The sequence below is a fragment of the Phycodurus eques genome, chromosome 8 (assembly GCF_024500275.1).
Source record: "Phycodurus eques isolate BA_2022a chromosome 8, UOR_Pequ_1.1, whole genome shotgun sequence".
Lineage (NCBI taxonomy): Eukaryota > Metazoa > Chordata > Actinopteri > Syngnathiformes > Syngnathidae > Phycodurus > Phycodurus eques.
Genome location: NC_084532.1, coordinates 22,791,132 through 22,810,767, shown reverse-complemented (window position 1 = coordinate 22,810,767; position 19,636 = coordinate 22,791,132). Strand labels below are relative to the sequence as shown.

The 19,636-nt window shown below is 39.7% G+C and overlaps 3 protein-coding genes across 7 annotated transcripts; 1 reads left to right on the top strand and 2 right to left on the bottom strand.

The window, feature by feature from the left end:
* Nucleotides 1-1,065: 1,065 nt before the first annotated feature.
* On the bottom strand, nt 1,066-8,642 carry LOC133406489 (torsin-1A-interacting protein 2-like). Of its 3 annotated transcripts, XM_061684148.1 has the most exons (8): nt 8,536-8,642; nt 7,673-7,772; nt 7,520-7,579; nt 6,775-6,828; nt 6,640-6,684; nt 5,546-5,698; nt 5,299-5,454; nt 1,066-4,076 (listed from the first exon to the last, which is right to left on the bottom strand). In XM_061684148.1, exons 2-8 carry the CDS (start codon nt 7,722-7,724, stop codon nt 3,328-3,330), a joined length of 1,269 nt encoding a protein of 422 aa, XP_061540132.1. In that variant the 5' UTR covers nt 7,725-7,772; nt 8,536-8,642; the 3' UTR covers nt 1,066-3,327. The 3 variants fall into 3 exon arrangements, with proteins under 3 accessions (XP_061540132.1, XP_061540131.1, XP_061540130.1); XM_061684147.1 differs by having other exon boundaries at nt 6,640-6,828; nt 7,673-7,838; XM_061684146.1 differs by having other exon boundaries at nt 6,640-6,828.
* Nucleotides 8,643-8,715: 73 nt separating this feature from the next.
* Nucleotides 8,716-15,838, top strand: LOC133406621 (torsin-1A-interacting protein 2-like). Of its 2 annotated transcripts, none has more exons than XM_061684342.1 (8): nt 8,716-8,884; nt 9,077-9,208; nt 9,313-9,480; nt 10,533-10,631; nt 10,749-10,862; nt 10,960-11,085; nt 11,180-11,233; nt 12,537-15,838. In XM_061684342.1, the coding sequence occupies exons 1-8, from the start codon at nt 8,809-8,811 to the stop codon at nt 13,322-13,324; spliced, it is 1,557 nt and encodes a 518-aa protein (XP_061540326.1). In that variant the 5' UTR covers nt 8,716-8,808; the 3' UTR covers nt 13,325-15,838. The 2 variants fall into 2 exon arrangements, with proteins under 2 accessions (XP_061540326.1, XP_061540325.1); XM_061684341.1 differs by having other exon boundaries at nt 10,749-10,868.
* Nucleotides 15,839-15,933: 95 nt separating this feature from the next.
* On the bottom strand, nt 15,934-19,083 carry xcr1a.1 (chemokine (C motif) receptor 1a, duplicate 1). 2 transcript variants are annotated; one of them, XM_061684345.1, is made up of 3 exons: nt 19,021-19,083; nt 17,892-18,060; nt 15,934-17,720 (listed from the first exon to the last, which is right to left on the bottom strand). In XM_061684345.1, the coding sequence occupies exons 2-3, from the start codon at nt 18,050-18,052 to the stop codon at nt 17,045-17,047; spliced, it is 837 nt and encodes a 278-aa protein (XP_061540329.1). In that variant the 5' UTR covers nt 18,053-18,060; nt 19,021-19,083; the 3' UTR covers nt 15,934-17,044. The 2 variants fall into 2 exon arrangements, with proteins under 2 accessions (XP_061540329.1, XP_061540328.1); XM_061684344.1 differs by having other exon boundaries at nt 15,934-18,060.
* Nucleotides 19,084-19,636: the final 553 nt, after the last annotated feature.

The window sequence follows — 19,636 nt, the reverse complement described above, 5'->3', positions numbered from 1 at the left end:
CAGTTCGTTAGGTAGGGTACCCAAAATATTAGGAACAGCTCCCAGTGGGATACCGTGCATATCTACATGAGTTCAGACTATTATTAGTACCTCTCTGATTGTATTGGATCTCATGCCAGTGTGTAAGAATACCTAATGTAGTGGCCGGTGAGTGTCTGTACAGTCAAAGCAGCAGCCTGTTGCACGCTGTGTTACTTTAAAGCAGTGCTAGGAAAAGTATGGCCAGGGCACTAATTGTTACATTAGGTTTTACGATTATAAGTGTATTAGTTTGTAATTTTCTCCCTAAAATTGGTGATGTATTTATTTATTTATTTTTTAATTTATATCATGAAATTATTTGCTCTTTGATGTATTGTTAAAAATTTAATTAAATAATGAACAGTTTTACATAGACATTTCACATTTACTTTAAATAATTGGTTAAATATAAATCAATTATATACAGTGTAATAAAAATCTATGATTTATTAATACTGTGCTAAAATAAAAATGTGTAATTTAGTTACTTTAAAAAGAATTGGCTTTATTAATTATAAGAAAATTCAAAATAATGAACACTTTATTATTAAAATATTTTTTCTCACATTAATTTGACAAGTTCTTTTTAAAATGGGTTAGATAAAATGTTTTCAATTATTTTTATTATTGTAAATAATGAAAGAAAGAAGTTTAAATAAAATAACTTTACATGTACATTTCACATTTAATTTGTTATAATTTAATTATACAGCATAGTAAACATTATTTTTTTTAAATACTGACCATTCTTTTTTCATAAAATATGCTGAAAATGTTTAATACATTTACCTCATGAAATAATTTAGTGATTTATTGGAAATACTACAACCCCAATTTCAATGAAGTTGGGAGTTTTTGTTAAACATAAATAAAAACAGAATACAATGATTTGCAAATCATATTCAACCTATATTTAATTGAATACACTTCAAAGACAATATATTTATTGTTCAAACTGATAAACTTTATTGTTTTTAGCAAATAATCATTAACTTAGAATGGTATGGCTGCAACACGTTCCAAAAAAGCTGGGACAGGGTCATGTTTACCACTGTGTTACATCGCCTTTTCTTTTAACAACATTCAATAACCGTTTGGGAACTGAGGACACTAATTGTTGAAGCTTTGTACGTGGAATTCTTTCCCATTCTTGCTTGATGTACAGCTTCAGCTGTTCAACATTTCGGGGTTTCCGTTGTCGTATTTTACGCTTCATAATGCGCCACACATTTTCAAAGGGAGACAGGTCTGGACTGCAGGCAGGCCAATCTCGTACACGCACTCTTTTACGACGAAGCCACCATGTTGCAAAATGTGCAGAATATGGTTTGGCATTATCTTGCTGAAATAAGCAGCGGCGTCCATGAAAAAGAAGTTGCTTGGATGGCAGCATTTCTCCAAAACCTGTATGTACCTTTCAGCATTAATGGTGCCTTCACAGATGTGTAAGTTACCCATGCCATTGGCACTAACACAGCCCCATACCATCACAGATGCTGGCTTTTCAACTTTGCATCCATAACAGTCTGGATGGTTCTTTTCCTCTTTGGCCCGGAGGACACGATGTCCACAATTTCCCAAAGAAATTTGAAATGTGGACTCGTCGGACCACAGAACCCTTTTCCACTTTTCATCAGTCTATCTTAGATGAGCTCGGCGGCGTTTCTGGGTATTGTTGATAGATGGCTTTTGCTTTGCATAGTAGAGTTTCAAGTTGCCCTTACGGATGTAGCGCCGAATTGTATTTACTGACATTGGTTTTCTGAAGTGTTCCTGAGCCCATGTGGTGATATCCTTTATACACTGATGTCAGTTTTTGATGCAGTGCCGCCTGAGGGATCTCAGTCTTTTTTGCCACCTATCCTCATTTGCTAGAAACAATAGTTTATCAGTTTGAATATTAAATATCTTGTCTTTGTAGTGTATTCAATTAAATATAGATTGAACATGATTTGCAAATCATTGTATTCTGTTTTTGTTTAACACGTCCCAAATTCATTGGAATTGGGGTTGTAAAATTAAGATATTTGTAAACAATTCTGTAGATGTGTGATTGCTCATTATTTATATTAATTCAAAAATATGTAGAGCATGAATTATTACTAAAAACTATTTGTTGCATTGATTCTTCCTAAAATTGGTTCATGAAAATGTTTAATTAATTGTAAATACTAAAATTTTATATTTGTAAAAAGTCATTTTTTTAATGTATTCAAGATGAGCAGGAATTTTTAAACATTTTAGTACAATAAACCTTTACAGTTTTGTTTTTCATTTAACCTCATCAACATATGACCTGCTCCATCTAATAAAACTTTGTGGCCCTTGAGCACAAATTTGCTGAGCCTTGGTTTTCACCTCTGGCTTTGCTAAATGCTGCACTCTATAGGTACTGGCGTGCACTGCAATGACGCTAACAAGCCTGAGAATTTTCTTTATTTGATTGAAGGCTCATGTACAGTATGAAGTAGAACAGAACTGTCTTCCTGGAGTATGACAGAGGAAGATCGGTAAAAGCACACCGCAGTGTGGTGCCAGAGGATGATTGCCGATTGCAGAAAAGATTCTATTAAAATAGTGTTGTGTATTATTGTGCTGTAAGTAATAAGTGATCAGCAAAAAAACAAGATGGCGGACAAAAAAAATCATTAAAAAAAAACACATATTGGTTAAATAAAATAATCATTTTCCTGTCGTGATCCTGCACAGAGCTTCTTTTCTTGGTTTAGGTTTACATTTGTTATGAATATAAATAGTGGTGATTTAAAAATAATAATTAGAATATTAAAATTTCTCAATTTGTACTATAAGACTTCTTTTTGACATCATTGTGCATCGAAGAACACTGCTTAAATTACAAGTCATTTTTATCTTACAAGGTTCTTTTCATATTGTACACAAGTAAATGTCTACACTTAAGCCCACATCCACCACCGTTTAGTCTTCATGAATCAGTGCTGTTTCAAAAACCTACTGAACTTATTTTCATGAACATGGGGAAAAAAAATCTGTTTTGAAAAAATTTAAATTGGAAATTTAAAACATTGATTTAAAAAAATAATAATTGTCCTTCATTTCACAGGAAATGATGCATGGATGTTAATATGGAAGAGGTGTCTATCTATGAGGGTGTACAATTTGGCACCGTACTAAAATACAGATTGGTTGGCCCTGGTGATGCTGCGCTCAACTGACTTCCATGGGAGTTAATCACAGTCCTTCAAGTGTCACCACGTGTTCAGCAAACCTGTCAATATGGCCACCAACCAACAACCTCAAAGATGCGGCCAAAGATAATTAGAGTGTTCACCAGCAGCTTTCGTGCGCCGTCCACGCTTCCGCAGCAACAGGAAGGATGAGGTGAGAAATGCGGCTCCACAGTCCGCTGTACTTGTCCAGGTCCATCCTGTCGAAGGCCAGGGGACGACTGTGCGAGAGGAACTTCCTCTGGAGGTGGTCGTCTACCATCTCTTCCACGGCGCTCAAAGAAGTCCCGGCAGGGATATCCTCCTCTTCCTCCAGTAGGACTGTGAAGATGAGGAACGTCTTCTTGTACGCCGCGTTCTCGTGATCACAGTAGCGGTAGAAAATGAGGGTGGAGCCCGGTGGCAGCTGCTCGAAGCGGTGAATCACCGCCACGGGTTTGTCTCCTTCAAAGGCCCACTGCAGCTGGCCGTCGATGTCCAGCTTCACCTGGTCGCTGTCCTCTCCGGCTCTGCTGGCGCCATCTATGTGCAGCACGGAGCCGTTCAGCGAGGAGGAGAAGGCGGAGGCCAGGTCGCGGGCCAAACAGCGGAGCGTCTGGCGGCCCGCGACGCCCGCCGTCAGGATCAGACTGACGGGCTGGCTGGGACGTTGGGTCAGGAGGTGCCTCTTCAGGTGGATCCGGCTCCGGTTCCACAGCTCGGGACGCTGGCGAGGGAAGCGAGACTCGACTTTTTCCAGCTTCCTGAGAAAGGTGACGCTCGGAGGCGGGGGCTCGGGGCTGAGGACATGCTGCACTACCATGGCGACGAGGGCCAACAGTATGCCGATGCCGATCAGGTATCTTTTTACTGCACACAGGTAAGAGAGTGAGAGGTTTTATGAAGTCAAATATTTGCAGTCTTTAAAAAGAGAAACAGTCTTTTCTCAATTAAAAACTGTTCCTTGATGTCTTGAAAAAAGATCTGTCAAATGCTTTGGTAAAACAAAAAAATAACATTGAGAAATTGCACGCATTTCAAAACAAGGTTATGAGTGATGCAGGCAGGTGAACGTGTTTAGCATTTGGACCAATTTCAACTATATGAAAACCAAGATGACGTATAATAACTGGGACAAAATTTCATTGGAAAAAAATTTCAAAAACCAGAGCATACAAAAACCGAGGTTCCACTGTATATGTAATATAATGAGGCAATTATACTTTTATACAGTTCCACAGTCATAATGGCCCTCTGAAACCACAACTACAATGAGTTTGACACTCCTGCTCTAAACGATTATCAAAAGAGTTGTCGATTCATTTGCTAATCAATTAGTTGTCAATCGATTAATTGTGGCACCTCCAATCTTACACATTTTTTTTTTCTAATTTGAGGGACAGCAGATAGAGAGAGTGGTTCCAAACTCTTTTCCATATCACTGCGGTGAATGACTTGGGAGATTTTATACTAGAGTGGTGCCATGAGATACAGGTTAAATTTGTTCCATGACCGCGCACATAACTCTAAACACTTGTTCAAATCATCTTTACTGATTGAAATGAATGGAAAAAATTTCATTAACTGGTTCCAACCTCCCCCAAAAACCCAACAAAATGTTTTTGTTTTTTTACACCAAGTATAGCACTGACCCCAGGTGGCCGTGGCGCAGAGACCAGTAAGCGCAGCACAATGTCCATTGAATTTAAGCAAAAAATGTGCGAAAAACTGTTTCTGTGTTTTATTTAATTGTGTCATTACTGTATGCTTCTATAAAGTACAGTATTGTATAGAGTTCTATTTTCATTATTAAAAAAGCATTCTAAATGTTTTAGTTGTTTTTGTGGCAGTGAGGCATTTTCCATTCACTTCAATGGCAAAAGATTATTTGTGATTCGAGCATGGTCATGGAACGAATTAAAGCCGTATCTTAAGGGACCACTGTATTTTATTAGGGTAGTCATAAGAAAATATTTTTAGAAATATCCGTCTACGTGTGAACGTGGGTTCGGTCAGCTGGGTTAGACTCCAGTTTGCACATGACCCTAATCAGGATAACCGGTACCGAAAACAGATGAATGGATTAGATTACCTCCGGGTTGTCCAGTAACTTCTAAATCAGTTGTTTCCTGAGTGGTCGGGCCAATGGCCTCCACCTCCGTACTCCGATCATCCATCATCTCCTCCATTGAGGCTTTCCGTGGCACCTGTGTGGTCTCTTCTTCCTCGGGATTCCAAATTCTGGATTCTAATCAACAGGAGGGATGAATAAAACTAGTTGGTGAATATTTATTTACATTCATAAAACGAGAGCGAAATATGAAATGTGTGGTATGCACCTTTTTGATCATCATTAGTTGTGTCATTAAGGAACAGAAGGTCTTCCTGGAGCCTTTCTATGGGATCGTCTGCATGATCATGGTTTGTGTCGCCATCTGTTGCTGGTGTGGTGTGCTCCGGTGCCTCCTCATCCCCCAGTTGGTCCACCCCAGCTACAACAGAGAAGAATTTGAATGTAAGTACGGTGATGCCTTGGCTTACGAGTTGACTAATTACAAACACTCACATCTCAAATCACCTTTCCCCATTGAAATGAATGAAAATTCGATTAATCTGTTCCAACGAGCCATAAACCTTTTTTTAAAGAAAAAAATAATAATAACACTCTCCAGTATTATGCCTTATAAAAACATACAATAATATGATTAAATATAATGTAGAGAATTAAACAATGTGTGCATCATTCATTCATTGTGCAGCTCTTTCTGATACTGACAGTGTTGGGGTATAACTAATTACATGTAACGAAATTGTGTAATTTAATTACAAAATATATGTATTTGTAATCATTACATTACTGGGAGAAAATGTGTAATTAATGTGCTTTTGGAATGTTTACAATTTTAGTGAAAGAAGCTCAGGTTTTTTTGTTTGTTTTTTTCTCTCCTATCACTTCCTCCTGTGAGTGGCTCTCTCTGGTCGTGTGCTATTCTGCGGTAGTCTAAAACATGACCTAATTTTCCAAACATGACCTCAAAGCGCCACCTTTGATCCATGTAAATCCACAGGCAAAGTTATGTGGTTGTTTTAAATACAAATCATGCAGTTCTCTTTGTTTTACATTATTTTAACAGTACATTTCCATTGTGAGTGACAATAAACAGCCTGTAGCCTTTTTGGGAAGAATTTTCACTATCTGCTAAACTTCTGCTTAATATAAAGTTTGTGCTGCCACGATGTATTTCTTTTTTTTTTTTTTTTTTTTTTTTTTTTTTAATACTCGCTAGTATATGTTGGTACCTTGACTTATGAGTGACCTGATTTATGAGTATCTCAAAAAACTCATAAATCAGGTCACTCATAAGTCAAGGTACCAACATATACTTATAGGGCATACCTAATTTGTTACTTATGGAAGGCAGGGAACGCTCACCAGCAAACTCTTCTTTCATTGTTGGTTCCTCATCTCTCTGTGCTCCTTTGCAATCATTATTGTCATCACCATGCCCAGCGAGGTCAGTTGGAGGGATGGTGCCCTTCTCCACATACAGCTCGTTCAACAACTCACCTTGACTCCACCCATCAGTCAGAGGTACCGTCCTCTCGTCAGGCTCATCGCTATCTGCAGCACAAACAGTACAGGAGCATAAACATAATGACCAGATGTCAGAATATCTCATCTCAGCTGATTTAAAGCAGTGATCTCCAACTACCGAGCCACAGGGTACAGAGAAACTGAACAACAAAAGTATCTTATTGATCATCAGCATCTGAAAGAAGTTTAATTTTAAAAATCAGGTGCATTCGCCCGTGCTTCTGTACACAAACTCAAAACTACTTCTCTTGGTCAAGTGACATGGTTGTAAAACAGTAAGCCCACAACCAAGCAAAACTTATTAAAAACTAACGTCTTTGTAAAGGGAGAAATGGCAAATGATAAAACAGACAACGAGCCTAACAACAACTTCTCAGAAAAAGAAATCTGCATTGAAGAGATTATTATGACAAATTAAGCTGCCCAAAAAAAAAGACACTAAACACCTTGCTTCCATGTGCAACACCCTATCTTTGTGAAGCAGGATTTTCTGCAGAGAATGCAACCAAAACAAAACAAAGCGGACTAAAAAACCTAGACAAAGTTCCACTGTTAGAATGTCAAATGGAGACTGCTTAAAACCGAAATGGATCAATACATTGACCACGGTTTGCTATGATAAATTTCAGTTAGAAATTCAATTCCAATAACATTTTTCAGAGTTGATTAACCCTAACCCAGGGAAAAAAGGCTGATGATAAAAGCTCAACTACTTTACCTAAACAATGTTGCTGCTGCGTAATCTTCACAGTAGACTGATTGTCCTCTCCCTTGATACCTGACAATGTCACACATTTGGTACAATGTTATACACAAACCTATACATCAGATATATACTCCCCTTGAAAGTTTAGCATCTGCAATGCCTTACCTGCTGCTTCTTCTTGTTGGAGATGGTCAGCTGGGTCTAGTGGTTCTGCCATGACTGGTTGGGACTTGGGAGCTTCACTCAGACGGCCCAATGAGTGGTCCTTTGTAGCACAAAGACGAACAAATGCTCATCTACCTGCACATTGATCCACTTGGGACAACTGCTCCTGGGAGTGTCGGGAGTCCAAAACGATTTGTTGAAACGTGTTATGTACACCAATGAAGAAATTTGCAGCAATAATCCAACAATGCGACTGCTGTGAAGATGTAAGTCTAGTTTAATGAAGCAAGCCGGTTTGGGTGAACAGACCAAACGTGAACCTGGGTCCAAGTCGTGGAAGCTGACCTCAAACAGTGAAATTTGTCGGTTTCTTATACAACAAGAACAAAGGAATTGAGGTGGAAGCCTAGGAGACAATAAAACCTACAGATACAAGAACAGTCATTGGGTGAAATGCAAATACTGGGAGCACAGTGGGGTCTCTGTGTAACCCTGACACACAAATAAGATTCTACTTCTAGTCTATTCTATAAAACTCAACTTTTCCCTCATCAAATCCCTCACATATTACATATAGATCGATAATATATTAAAGCTAAGCTGGCAAACCCATATGTAAAATATATGCAAACGAGGGGGGAAAAAAAGGACTCGAATGGAATGATCTCACACACAAAAGTAGGATCAGAAAACGCGACAAAACGAAACGAAAATGTTGAACGCCAGTTAGCTAGCACATTGAGCTAGCTTCACTAACAGCTAGCACTGCCGTAGTATGAATTTAGCCGGCTAGGTGTAAAAAATACCCATTCGAGCACATAAATGTGTAAATAACTGAAGTAGAAATACATTTGTAAACTCACCCCCAATCACATCACTGTGAATTTCGAACAACAACCTGGTGATGATTCTGTGTTTCTCTCACTGACCAAGTGAGTGCGGAAGCTTTCCCTCGGTCCGTGTTGCTGGAGGGACCACTACAACTGGGGAAAGTTGGGGGGGAGGCGGGGCGTTTCTCTTCCGCTTTTTGTCCTGCGGGTCAATCATTCCCCCGTAACTCCCGTCTCATGTGAGCACGATGTTTGGTCCTGTTGTTTAATTCGTGTTTTGAAAGTTTTCTCGTTCAAAAACCAAAAATGGATACGGACTTTTCTGAAGATACGGTCCGCCGGGCTCAGAGGAGATCGACGCGAAGGCAGTCCATAGGAAAGAGTAAGTGGAACACACTGACAGTTAAATGACGTTAGCCTTCGATGCTAGCTAGGCCGCATTGTATCTTCACAAAAACCCCGAAGAGTTTTGTTTAGCGGCTTCCAAGTTTATTTCTTCCGAGTTAATTGTGGTTGAATACACTTAATCCAATCAAATTCGCTTAATTAAAAACAATTCTCCTTCCCTTTATAGCTCTGATTTTTGAAGCGACCCCGAGAGCTCCTCTTAAGAGGTCTAAAAGGGAGAAAGAAAAGAAGACTGCTGCTTCTTCTGTCCCAAATGTTAATGGATCCAGAAATGTGGAGAATGGCACAGAAGATGAAGGTGAGCCAAACCGGGTTTTCTTGGCTTCAACAACAATTAAACTTGACGTCTTACATGTTATAGTTATTGAAAAGTGCTACAATTGTCCAAAACTTGTCTTCCAGAGTCCCCCAGCAAGAAGAGTCGACTAGAGGAAGACGAAACGTCGGGTGGCAGCGGTGATAAAAAACAGATGGATGACCATGAATCGGTTCTGGAACAAAATGTAGACCACGAAATGGACATTGAGGAAGATGCCGTCCATGGCCGGTATAGGCCAAAAATAGCACTTGGTAAGTGCTTCATCAGACACATTCTCCACGACATCTAGGACCTCAGTTGAGGTTTACATACTGTCCTCAAACAACAACTTCCTTTGTTTGTAGTTGGAAACAATACCAATAGGAAATACAAATAATCACTTCCAGGGTCAATGTCGTCATCACGCCCTTTTTTTTTAAAATATGTATTAAAGTGCTTAACAACTGTATTAGACTGTCTGTCATCGAACATCCAGCAGTAGTTGCATCTTGATAAAAGCTTTAATGTAGACTTTCAATTTCAGTGCGCTCCTTGAGCTTTTTCCATTTTATTCTGAATGAGAAAATTCAGACAGAATTCAAATTTTTACACCCAAATTTAAGATGTTAGAAATTAATCAAGCATAACATCCAACCACTTAAAAAAGATTCTCTTCAGGAATGCAAATAATAATAATACAGTCACGTGCATTACTAGTAATTGTAAAATTGTAAAACATTTCAAAATACAATAATTATAATTTTGCATTTAAGATCACTGGGTAGAGAGCACCTACTGGTGTGTTACTGTTTACATGACACAAACTATCCTTTAAATTTTTTATTGTAATGAACCTTGAATTGGTATACTGGTCAAATCCATTTGTGAAGCACTGTATTACAAGTGTGAAAATTAATCACTTTCAAACACAGCAATAAAACACTCTACCTTAACTTTAAATAAATGAGGAAGGATGCGTATTGTGACGCTGGAGTATTGTTGCTTTCAATGCATGACCTTTTTTTCACCAACCTTTTTGAGTCAGGGCCTTTCTTAGGAATGAGTGTGACAAATAAACAAAAAGCACATGTAGAATTTGTACGGTTATGCTTTTTTGTTTGATTTTATTTTGTTGTTGTTTGAAGAGACAATAGAATTTGCACTTTATTTCATTTACATGTTCAAAATAAATACTTGACAGCCAAATATGTGGTCGAATTTGACACTACTTCCCCAAAAGGTTAATATGGTTGATGTTTTATTTAGAGATTTCTAATAGCTTGCTATCAACAATCTTTGATCTATTTCCTTTCATATAACATAGATTCCATAGGAGATGTGAATTTGTCCCCGTTTGTTGTGCTTGGCGAGCGCTGTCATTTAAGTGACAATACAGACAGATACTTGCTGAAACCCAAAGAAGGTACGACTCGTTTCTCTCTGTAAATTACATGTTTTGATTGAACCAGTATGAGCCTGTTGTTCTGAGCTGGTTTGTTTGAATGTTTGTTTTTTATCCCTTCAACTAAAAAAACTGCAGTGTTCACAAAGCCAAGCGCACCAACAAGATCGTCGGGCAACACACACAATCTGCAAAGCCACAAGATCACCAGCATGGCCGAGTACAAGAAGGAGATGGAGGCTAAAGCCAAAGGTTCTGGTACAGTCGACATTACTAAATGCATCTTGATTGTAAAGTGAGGGCTCTTGCGTAGACGAATTTCACGCAAAATATCTCCCATGTAACGTAGATGTCCCCAGAGTCAACCACTACAGTGTCCGAAGTGTGCATGCACCCTCTGTGACATTGCACAAGATACGACAGAGAGCTAATAACGTTCCGGCTCAGAAAGAACCCATCCCGCAAAAGAAACCAGGTGACTGGACACTTGAGAGAACCCACATGGTTTTGCTTTCTTTCTTCGAGCTTTAACTCCGCTTTAATTAGTGTAATTTTTTTTCCTCCCTCAGAAATTAAAAAAATACCAGGGATTACCAAGAGAGGCTCTGAAGAATCATCACGAGGTAAAGAGCAATTTAATAATTACATTAATTAGGGCTGCAACAATGAATCCAATAATTCAATTACAAAAGAAAGGTCAAGGCAAAATCTCTGCCTCAACGCTTTGCAGTAATCACGTTTTTCACACAGACTAATATTACTGGAGTCACTCACACCACTCTGTTTGGAAGTGGAAAAAGACAGGCTGTCAAACAGTTTGGGAATCATTTCACTGAAGATTAGCTGAAGTAAGACAAGTAAGAAAGACATGAATGATAGGGGTCGAAGGGGAAGAGTGAGGCTACAGGGAGAAGCGATGGCAAGGGTGGAGGACTTTAAATATTTGGGGTCAACAGTCCAGAGCAAAGGTGAGTGTGGTAAGAAAGTGACAAAATGAGTCCAAACAGGTTGGAACGAGTGGAGGAAGGTGTCAGGTGTGTTCTGTGACAGAAGAGTCTCTGCTAGGATGAAGGGCAAAGTTTATAAGATAGTAGTACGGCCAGCCACGATGTACGGATTAAAGACTGGCGCTGAAGAGATGACAGGAAGCAGAGCTGGAGGCGGTGGAAATGAAGATGTTGAGGTTCACTGTAGGAGTGAGCAGGTTGGATAGGATTACAATGACCTCATCAGAGGGACAGCCGAGGTTAGATGTTTTGGAGACAAAGGTTGAGAAAACAGACTTTGATGTTTTGGACACGTCCAGAGGAGAGAGTGAGTATTTTGGTAGAAGGATGATGAGGATGGAGCTGCCAGGCAAGGGAGCTAAAGACGAAAGAGAAGGTTGAAGGATGTAGTGAAGGAAGATATGAGGGCAGTTGGTGTTAGAGAGGATGTAGGAGATAGGGTAACATGGAAAAGGATGACACGTTGTGGCGACCCCTAACAGGACAAGCTGAAAAGAAAAGAAGAAGACTCGATACACCAATAGGATAGTCCGTAGAATCAATTCTAAATATATTAAATTTCTTTTTGTCACTACAAACTTTCTTAGGACACATGGTTATAGAAACGACATTTGGCAAAATACCGAAAGTAAAATCAGAAAATGCAAACACAAAACACTACAGTTACCTATACTTCAACTGTTAGGATGTTGTCAAGTTCACTCCCGCCATCAAGTGGCGGAGTGGCTAAAGATGACTCGTAAATCAAAATTTAACTTGTAACATAATGCACAAAAATGACAAAGGGATGGATCGAATGTTGAAAACCTCGTAATCATGTTACCACTATTTCATTTCATTTCATTTCATTGGTGGTGTATAAAGGAAAATGGTGGTCAAAATCCATGTGGACCTAAGTATACATCCTGTGGTCTTTCAGGATTCCTTCATTATTTCTGCTGCTTGGTTCTGCTCCTGCTGCTGCTCAGCTCTGCTGTGCTGCTGGTCTACAAGAACAAGCTGACCTCCGTGTACCAGAGGTCTGCAGAACGAGCTGGGCGTCCATCCAGGTCTGTGAGGCTCGAGCCATTCGCGGATCTCTTCTCTCAACTGGAGGCTCGTTTCCACAGTCAAAGACCCGAACTGTGGAAGAGGAGCAGGACCCACTTGGAGAAGCACCTCAAAAGCACCAAGCCCACAGAGCCTGTCAGTCTGATTCTGACATCAGGCCGCGGCGCTCAAAAGACACTGTCCTGCCTGGCCGAGGGCTTGGCCTCTGCCTTCTCCTCGGCCCTCAAGGCTTCCGTGCTCCTCATCGACGGAGCCAGCAAAGCTGGCCTGGAGAGCGACATGGTGAAGCTGGACATTGACGGGCAGCTGCAGGCAGCCTTTGGCGGAAACCGAGCGGCGGCTGTCATCCACAGCTTGGAGGAGCTGCCGCCTGGCTCCACCCTCATTTTTTATCGCTACTGTGACCACGAACATGCCGCCTACAAGGAGGTCTTCCTATTGTTTACCGTGCTGCTACCTCAGGACGCGGTCAGCGGGGAGCTCGGGGTTGTCGAGGAGCTGGTTCAGGACTATCTTAAGGACAGGCTAGTGGCCCCAAGCAGCCACATGGCCTTTAATGAGATGGACACGGACAAGTTTGGCGGACTGTGGAGCCGGATCTCTCACCTTGTTCTGCCTGTAGTTGCCGAGAAGGAAGTAGAGCAGAACGGATGCTGAGAGGCCAGAGGAGCATTTTCACAAAGGACCAGACTGGGTCATACCATGTTAAAAAAAAATATATATTTTTTACCATGTTAAAAAAAATATATATATATATTAATAATTTGTCCTTCTCCTCTGAGATTTTCTTCCATTTTGAGGTGTTCTCCACTTCCTGAAGTATCTACAGTATCATTTTAAGGGGGAAATTAAGGATTTCTTTATGTACCTTTGAAGTACAGTGGAACCAAGGTTTACGAACAATTTGGTTTATGAAATTAAAAATAAATAAATAAATAACCTCGGGTTACACAATATTTTCAGGTTTCTGAACAGTCTTGGCATGGCTGCAGATCAGAAGGTGGTTGTTTTTCTCGCACTGCATAAACATACTGGCTCTGCTTCAGCTATATCTGTTTATTGGCGAAATGGCCTCCACCTCCCACAATGCAATGCAAAAGCTACACTGTATTGTGGGAGGTGATGGCCATTTAGGGTTAGCAGAAACCACGATGAACGTAAAATTACTGTACCCGAAAAGGCTAAGAAACTAGTGGTTTGCAAGCGAACCCACTATTATTTTATCATCAAGAAATTTGTTTCCACCCATTTCTATATTGCTCAGTATTTATTTTTAACCACTCAATTATCAACATAAGGTAAATATAGTGTCATCCTGTGGCTGGAACGGATTAATTGCTTTTCCATTTGTTTCTGTGGGAAAGGACGACAAACAAACGGGGTTACATAACAAATTCAGTTCTTAAACCGAGGTTCCACTGTAGATGTTTAAAGTCAAGAATCACCTGCTTCCTTAGCTGAAAGTTTGTTAGCCTATATTTCTCTAGTTAAGAGGCTGAGAACAGGAATTCTTGGTGTTCTGGGCTTTTCCTTTCCTTTCCGACCACTCAAAATTTTACAAAAATCTGAGAGGGGAAGGGCCTGACTTGTCTCTTATAAGAGTTCATTGTTGAACCCAACCTTCACTGTGGATTCAGCGCAGAGTTACCAGCTCTTAATTTTGATTTAAGTTACAACAGTGACATTAACTACGAGGAATCTGATTTTCTCACAGTCTGGTGTCGTTTCACTATTTTATATCGTTAAAATAAGACATGTGACGCCCCTTTCCAGAAGCATTTTGTTCACCTTGTTCCTTCTGGTCCAGCAGCCTTGCACTCCTCTTTTGTTTTGGAGTGAAAAGTTTACTCTCCTGCATCCAACCTCCCACATGACTGATACATTCTTTTTTAGTCTTCTTGTCATCCCTCTTCTTTTGTGTACAAACAGACTGGTTTGCACTGATAATGTTGGATCTTTAATCAGGTAGCTGGGTTTTATTAAGAAATGCATTTTATAGTCTTTGTTCCTAATACTTTGTTCTTGTAGTGTCTGGGGAGTTATTTTTTTATTTTTTGTAAATAATAATAACGTAAGAATATTTCATCTTTGCACCTGTGGTCTAGAGAATGATACTCTTACACACACTGTACAGCGTATGACTATAAAAATGTGCCTTTGAGACTTGAAAGAAATTTTTTTTTTTGAAATGTACAAAATGAGTGAATAATTGATGTCCTGAAAAAAAAAAAGATATTTTCCTCGTTTGTACTAAATTTAAATTTCCCTTAATTTGTGTGTGATGTCACTCCAATTGCTATTTGACACTGAATATTTAGTAACCCTGAATATGTTGAATAAAGATTATTTTGCTACATTAGAGTACTTCACAATTATGAAACACTGAAAAGTGCAGCCTCATTTGACTGAGCTGTTAAAAGTGCTTCCTCCAAATAATGTAAGAGGAAATCATTTGGTTGATTCCAACAAGGCAACTTGTATTTTAAATTAACATCAGTATGTCAATTAGACCCATTTGGGCTGATTAGTGAAGTCCATCTAAATGACTTACCCAGCAAAGCAGGCACAGGGCTAAATAAATACTTTGCGAGTGTGCTCGTTTAAATTACGCCCACTCTCCCAATCCATTACGATATTTACGATGTGTGAAGACACTGTAATTAGGATGTGGGTGTCATTAACTTCAATGATGATTGGTTTAATCCCCTAAAACCAACCGAAGACGTGATATCAATATGCAATACTTAACCTTCAATGGCAGTATGATGCACAGCTAAAAAAAAAAGAAGAAAAAAAACCAAAACATTGTACTGGGACCAGGAGGAGCCAGTCTGTCAGTCAGTCGCAAATTGACTGTTCCGGTTGTCTTAGAATATGTTTCGCCTCTCATCAGAGCAGGCTTCATCGGTTCATTAAACAAGGCTTAGTTAGGACAGACTAGCCTGATTATGAGTACTATGCCCTGAGAAAGGAATGACCTGAATAAATGAGAATATTCACAGGCAAATACTGAATGCAGGATGTGCTTTGCATGTCTGTGAAGGTGACTTGTGTCACTGTAGTGTGGAAACAAGCATACAACCTAATTACCTCCCCTTTGACACAATAAAGGTTCTTCTAAATGTTTGTAAATGTTTTGGTTTTTTTCATGCAAAAATAAACCCACGGTATTTGTTGGTAATCTAATTCATTTGTATATATTTGTACAATTATGCAAATAAAAGGGTTGAGAACTTGAGACAATAATGAAATATGTAATCTTCTAATATAGTATATTTGATCATAAAGTACAGTCATGTATCTGTTAAAATCACATTCCACATACAAATCACATCATTTGGCAATAGGTTTAAAAAGGAAGCAAAAACAAAAGTGTTAGTCAATGAATGTATCTTCCACAATGCTTTTGTGAACATTTCATATAACAATTGTCTCTGTTCATAAGGACTTCAGGATTGGAAAGTTGACATAAAAATAGACAATTGCAATCGTGTGGATATAAAATAGTTTAAAACTGTAAAACCAAATGTTTTATTTAATACCACTGATTGTCTGGATGCATTTAATAGTGTTAACAAAAACTTCATTGTACTGTACTTATCTAACTGGTTTATTTTTCTACAAATGTACAATAACCCTAACCTCCAAATCGTTACCCAAACACCCTAACTGTAGCCTCAACCATACCCTATAGGCACGGGTGCACATAGGTGTTGCACACTGAAAATATTAAAAGAGCATCGGATGCAAGTATATTGCTGCAGATTTGCGTACCAAACATTTTGCAGTACAGAGTATGAGGCAGCTCAAATGCTCTTGGATTGATTATTCTGGGTTGAGGGGATTTGAACACCGCAGGAAATAGTAAGTAGATGGAGTTGTGATACAGTGTTATGCTTGTGGTTTAGTTGAGTGGAATGAAAGACTTGGTGTTGGTATGCAGTGACTGAGTCGCTGGCAACGTAGAAGTTTAAAATACGTCGGGTGGTGGATATTGGGGATTCCCTTGGGCATATTCCATGCAACCCAACCACAACCTTCATCCCAAACCCTAACCAACCATATTCCCTACCCACTTTCTTTACCCTGACGCTAACCATTAATCCTAACCCCACCTACGAACTAACCCAACTCTGTATGTATACACACATATAGTACGTTTGTGAAGTAAATATAAAGCGTGTTTCCATCATATTTCAGATATGGGTCATTGACTTCTTTAACTGGTTTACCAGAGCAACATACCAAAAGTGACAGTGTTTAGCAGTGAATAATTTTACTGTAGCATTCAAATCCTTTCCAACAAATGGTGGGAATTTTCTATTTTAAGAGTTTTAGTAGTTTCGATCATGGCAAATAGATCAATTTGAACAGCATCTAATACATTGATCCCTGTGAGATAAAGTTTCGCACCCGTCCCTGCTCTGTCTCAACCGTGCTTGGTCCTCTGAACATTTTACTGAACATTGTCTTCAGGTGACCCCTGAACCTCACGCCGACCAATGCGTAAAAGACGGGGTTGAGGAAGCAGTGAGAGAAGGCAATGAGCCGGCACACGTAGAACGCATAATCGAGTCGGATACTTACGTTGCAGTCTTCAAAAGGCGGAACCAACTTGTTGGACAAAAGCCTCAGAAAGATCACCACATTGTATGGCACCCAGCCCAGGAAGAAGACGGCCACGATGCACAAGACGAGTTTCACTGCTCGGGTCTTCGTGTGCGATCTGGTTCTCGTGATTCTGCCCAGTATTTTGCAGTAGCAGAAAGCCATCACCACAGAAGCGACCAAGAAGAAGAGGTTCTGTTGGGAAACGCCAACCGTTGCCCACAGGTCATCCTCGTATTCACAGCCCAAGGATGGTTTGTCCTTGCCGGGGATAGAGACGACGGTACTGAAGAGCAGCGAGGGCACGGCCGCCCCGATGCTGACGATCCACAGCAGGACGGACACCAAAACCCCCACTTTGACGTTTCGTGGTCTCAGGTCGGACAGCGGGCGGACCACGGTCAGGTATCTGTAGACGGTCATGATGGTGAGGAAGAGTACGCTGCTGTAAAAGCCGACAAAGAAGACAAAAGTGACGATTTTGCAGAGGGCCTTGTGGAACAGCCAGCCCCACATGTGGTAGATGGTCCAGAAGGGGAGACCGCTGGTGAAAAGCAGGTCGGACACGGCCAGATTGAGGATTAGAATGTTGGTGAGGGATTTGAGGTTCTCGTACAAAGCCAGGATGACGAGGACCAGGAGGTTTCCGATGAGGCTCAGCGTGATCACAACAGAGAAGAAAACAGGAACCACAAAGGAGCCGAATTGGATCACCTCGCCTTTTTCGCATACTTCATCTTCATAGTTGTAGTCGTAGGAAGTGTCTGAGTCATTCATTGCTGTGCCTAAAAACAATTACACTTGCATTTAAAGTAAATTTGAATTATAAATGCACTTACCCTAACCATATAGCCATATAATTTGACTTTCTCTCAACTTCTGAATGCACATGTCCAACTGTTCAGTGTTTCAGTACTTTTTGCACAACCTGCTGTTTCTCTAAAGGGCAAAATTCACAAACAGGTGTTTGATCTAGGGTTGTGGCTATTGAGTAATTTTCCATCCATCCATCCATCCATTAATCGAACAATAGGATGAAAATTGATTTTGGTCTACGAAACAACACAATGTACGCGTGAGGTGCTTGTATTATTGTTGTCCATTTGAGGGCGCCATCATCACTTACACTATAAAATCTGTAACTTTGAGTGTGTGTGACTAAAAGGTACGGTCAAAAAATTGTAGTCACATGTTACTGATTTTATAAGCCTTTCTGTGACTCTTCGAGTATCTCTGGATCTCTGTTGCAACCTGCTGATTACACTCTGTGACCACTCTAAGCTCAGTGGCTGCTTCCTTGTTTGAAGCTTCGCAATGGCGAAGTAGTGTTGATCAATTGTTAGGTGTTATCTTGGTCTCCTGATGCCAAGAATCTGAACAGCATGGTGAAGAGGAATGTTTCAATACCAATTCCAATTAAACCAGAAAATATCCATTCATGGATTAAACACCTGTTGTGAATTTTGATGTCCAGCTCCTTGTTAGAGAACAGCAAGTTGTACAAAAAAGTATTGAACCACTCAACAGTTGGACATGTGCATTTGAAAGTTTAGAGAGGTCAATTTAAGTTTACCTGAGGTCTTCGAATTTTAGGTTGATCCTAAAAATTTCACCCGAAGGCCAAATATCCCTTACTTTTTGCGAGTACAGTAATGTACTGCATTTACAAATTATAATAAAAAAAATATTCAAAAATGATAAGGTTCTTATAATCTAAGTATAAGTATAAAATAAAACAATCCTACCTGAAGTTGTGACGACTGATGTTGTCGACTTCACTCTTGGTCAATGAAAGAAGACTACTGTACTCATTACAGGCTACATCATTAATATTCTCATGACAGCTTGTAGTTCTGCTTCTACTTTAGTGGTTCAACCTTTTATGTTGGATGGATGGATGGATGGATGGATAGATAGATAGATAGATAGATAGATAGATAGATAGATAGATAGATAGATAGATAGATAGATAGATAGATAGATAGATAGATAGATAGATAGATAGATAGATAGATAGATAGATAGATAGATAGATCTTCATTAAATGGGTCACCATTAAAAGGGAACATTTGGAGGGATATTTTTAATTGCCTGTATACAATTAGCCCAGCTATCAAGTGATGGCCGTAGTCCGGCCGCAGGACTCCAGGTAAGTATTATCAAATCAAAGACAAAAGGTAAGCAGAGCTGCAGTATTAGCATAGATATCATTAGCTAACCGCATTATAGGTGTTAGCCTCTGCTAACCAACACGAACACAAATGTTTGGCGAAGATGTCAACATGTGGGGGGTATTTTTGTTTACCAATGTCTGCTACATGTGCTACACTGGAAGGAGTGAATGAAGGAATGCAGAAAAGA

Coding starts and splice junctions, on each gene's coding strand:
- xcr1a.1 (XM_061684344.1), bottom strand. CDS start 18,052: ATGAATGACTCAGACACTTCCTACGACTACAACTATGAAGATGAAGTA.
- LOC133406621 (XM_061684341.1), top strand. CDS start 8,809: ATGGATACGGACTTTTCTGAAGATACGGTCCGCCGGGCTCAGAGGAGA. Junction 8,885..9,076: donor AAGGCAGTCCATAGGAAAGA/GTAAGTGGAACA, acceptor TTCCCTTTATAG/CTCTGATTTTTGAAGCGACC. Junction 10,632..10,748: donor CTTGCTGAAACCCAAAGAAG/GTACGACTCGTT, acceptor AAAAAACTGCAG/TGTTCACAAAGCCAAGCGCA.
- LOC133406489 (XM_061684147.1), bottom strand. CDS start 7,724: ATGGCAGAACCACTAGACCCAGCTGACCATCTCCAACAAGAAGAAGCA. Junction 7,580..7,672: donor CCAACAAGAAGAAGCAGCAG/GTAAGGCATTGC, acceptor TGACATTGTCAG/GTATCAAGGGAGAGGACAAT. Junction 4,077..5,298: donor AGTTACTGGACAACCCGGAG/GTAATCTAATCC, acceptor ACCTGTGTGCAG/TAAAAAGATACCTGATCGGC.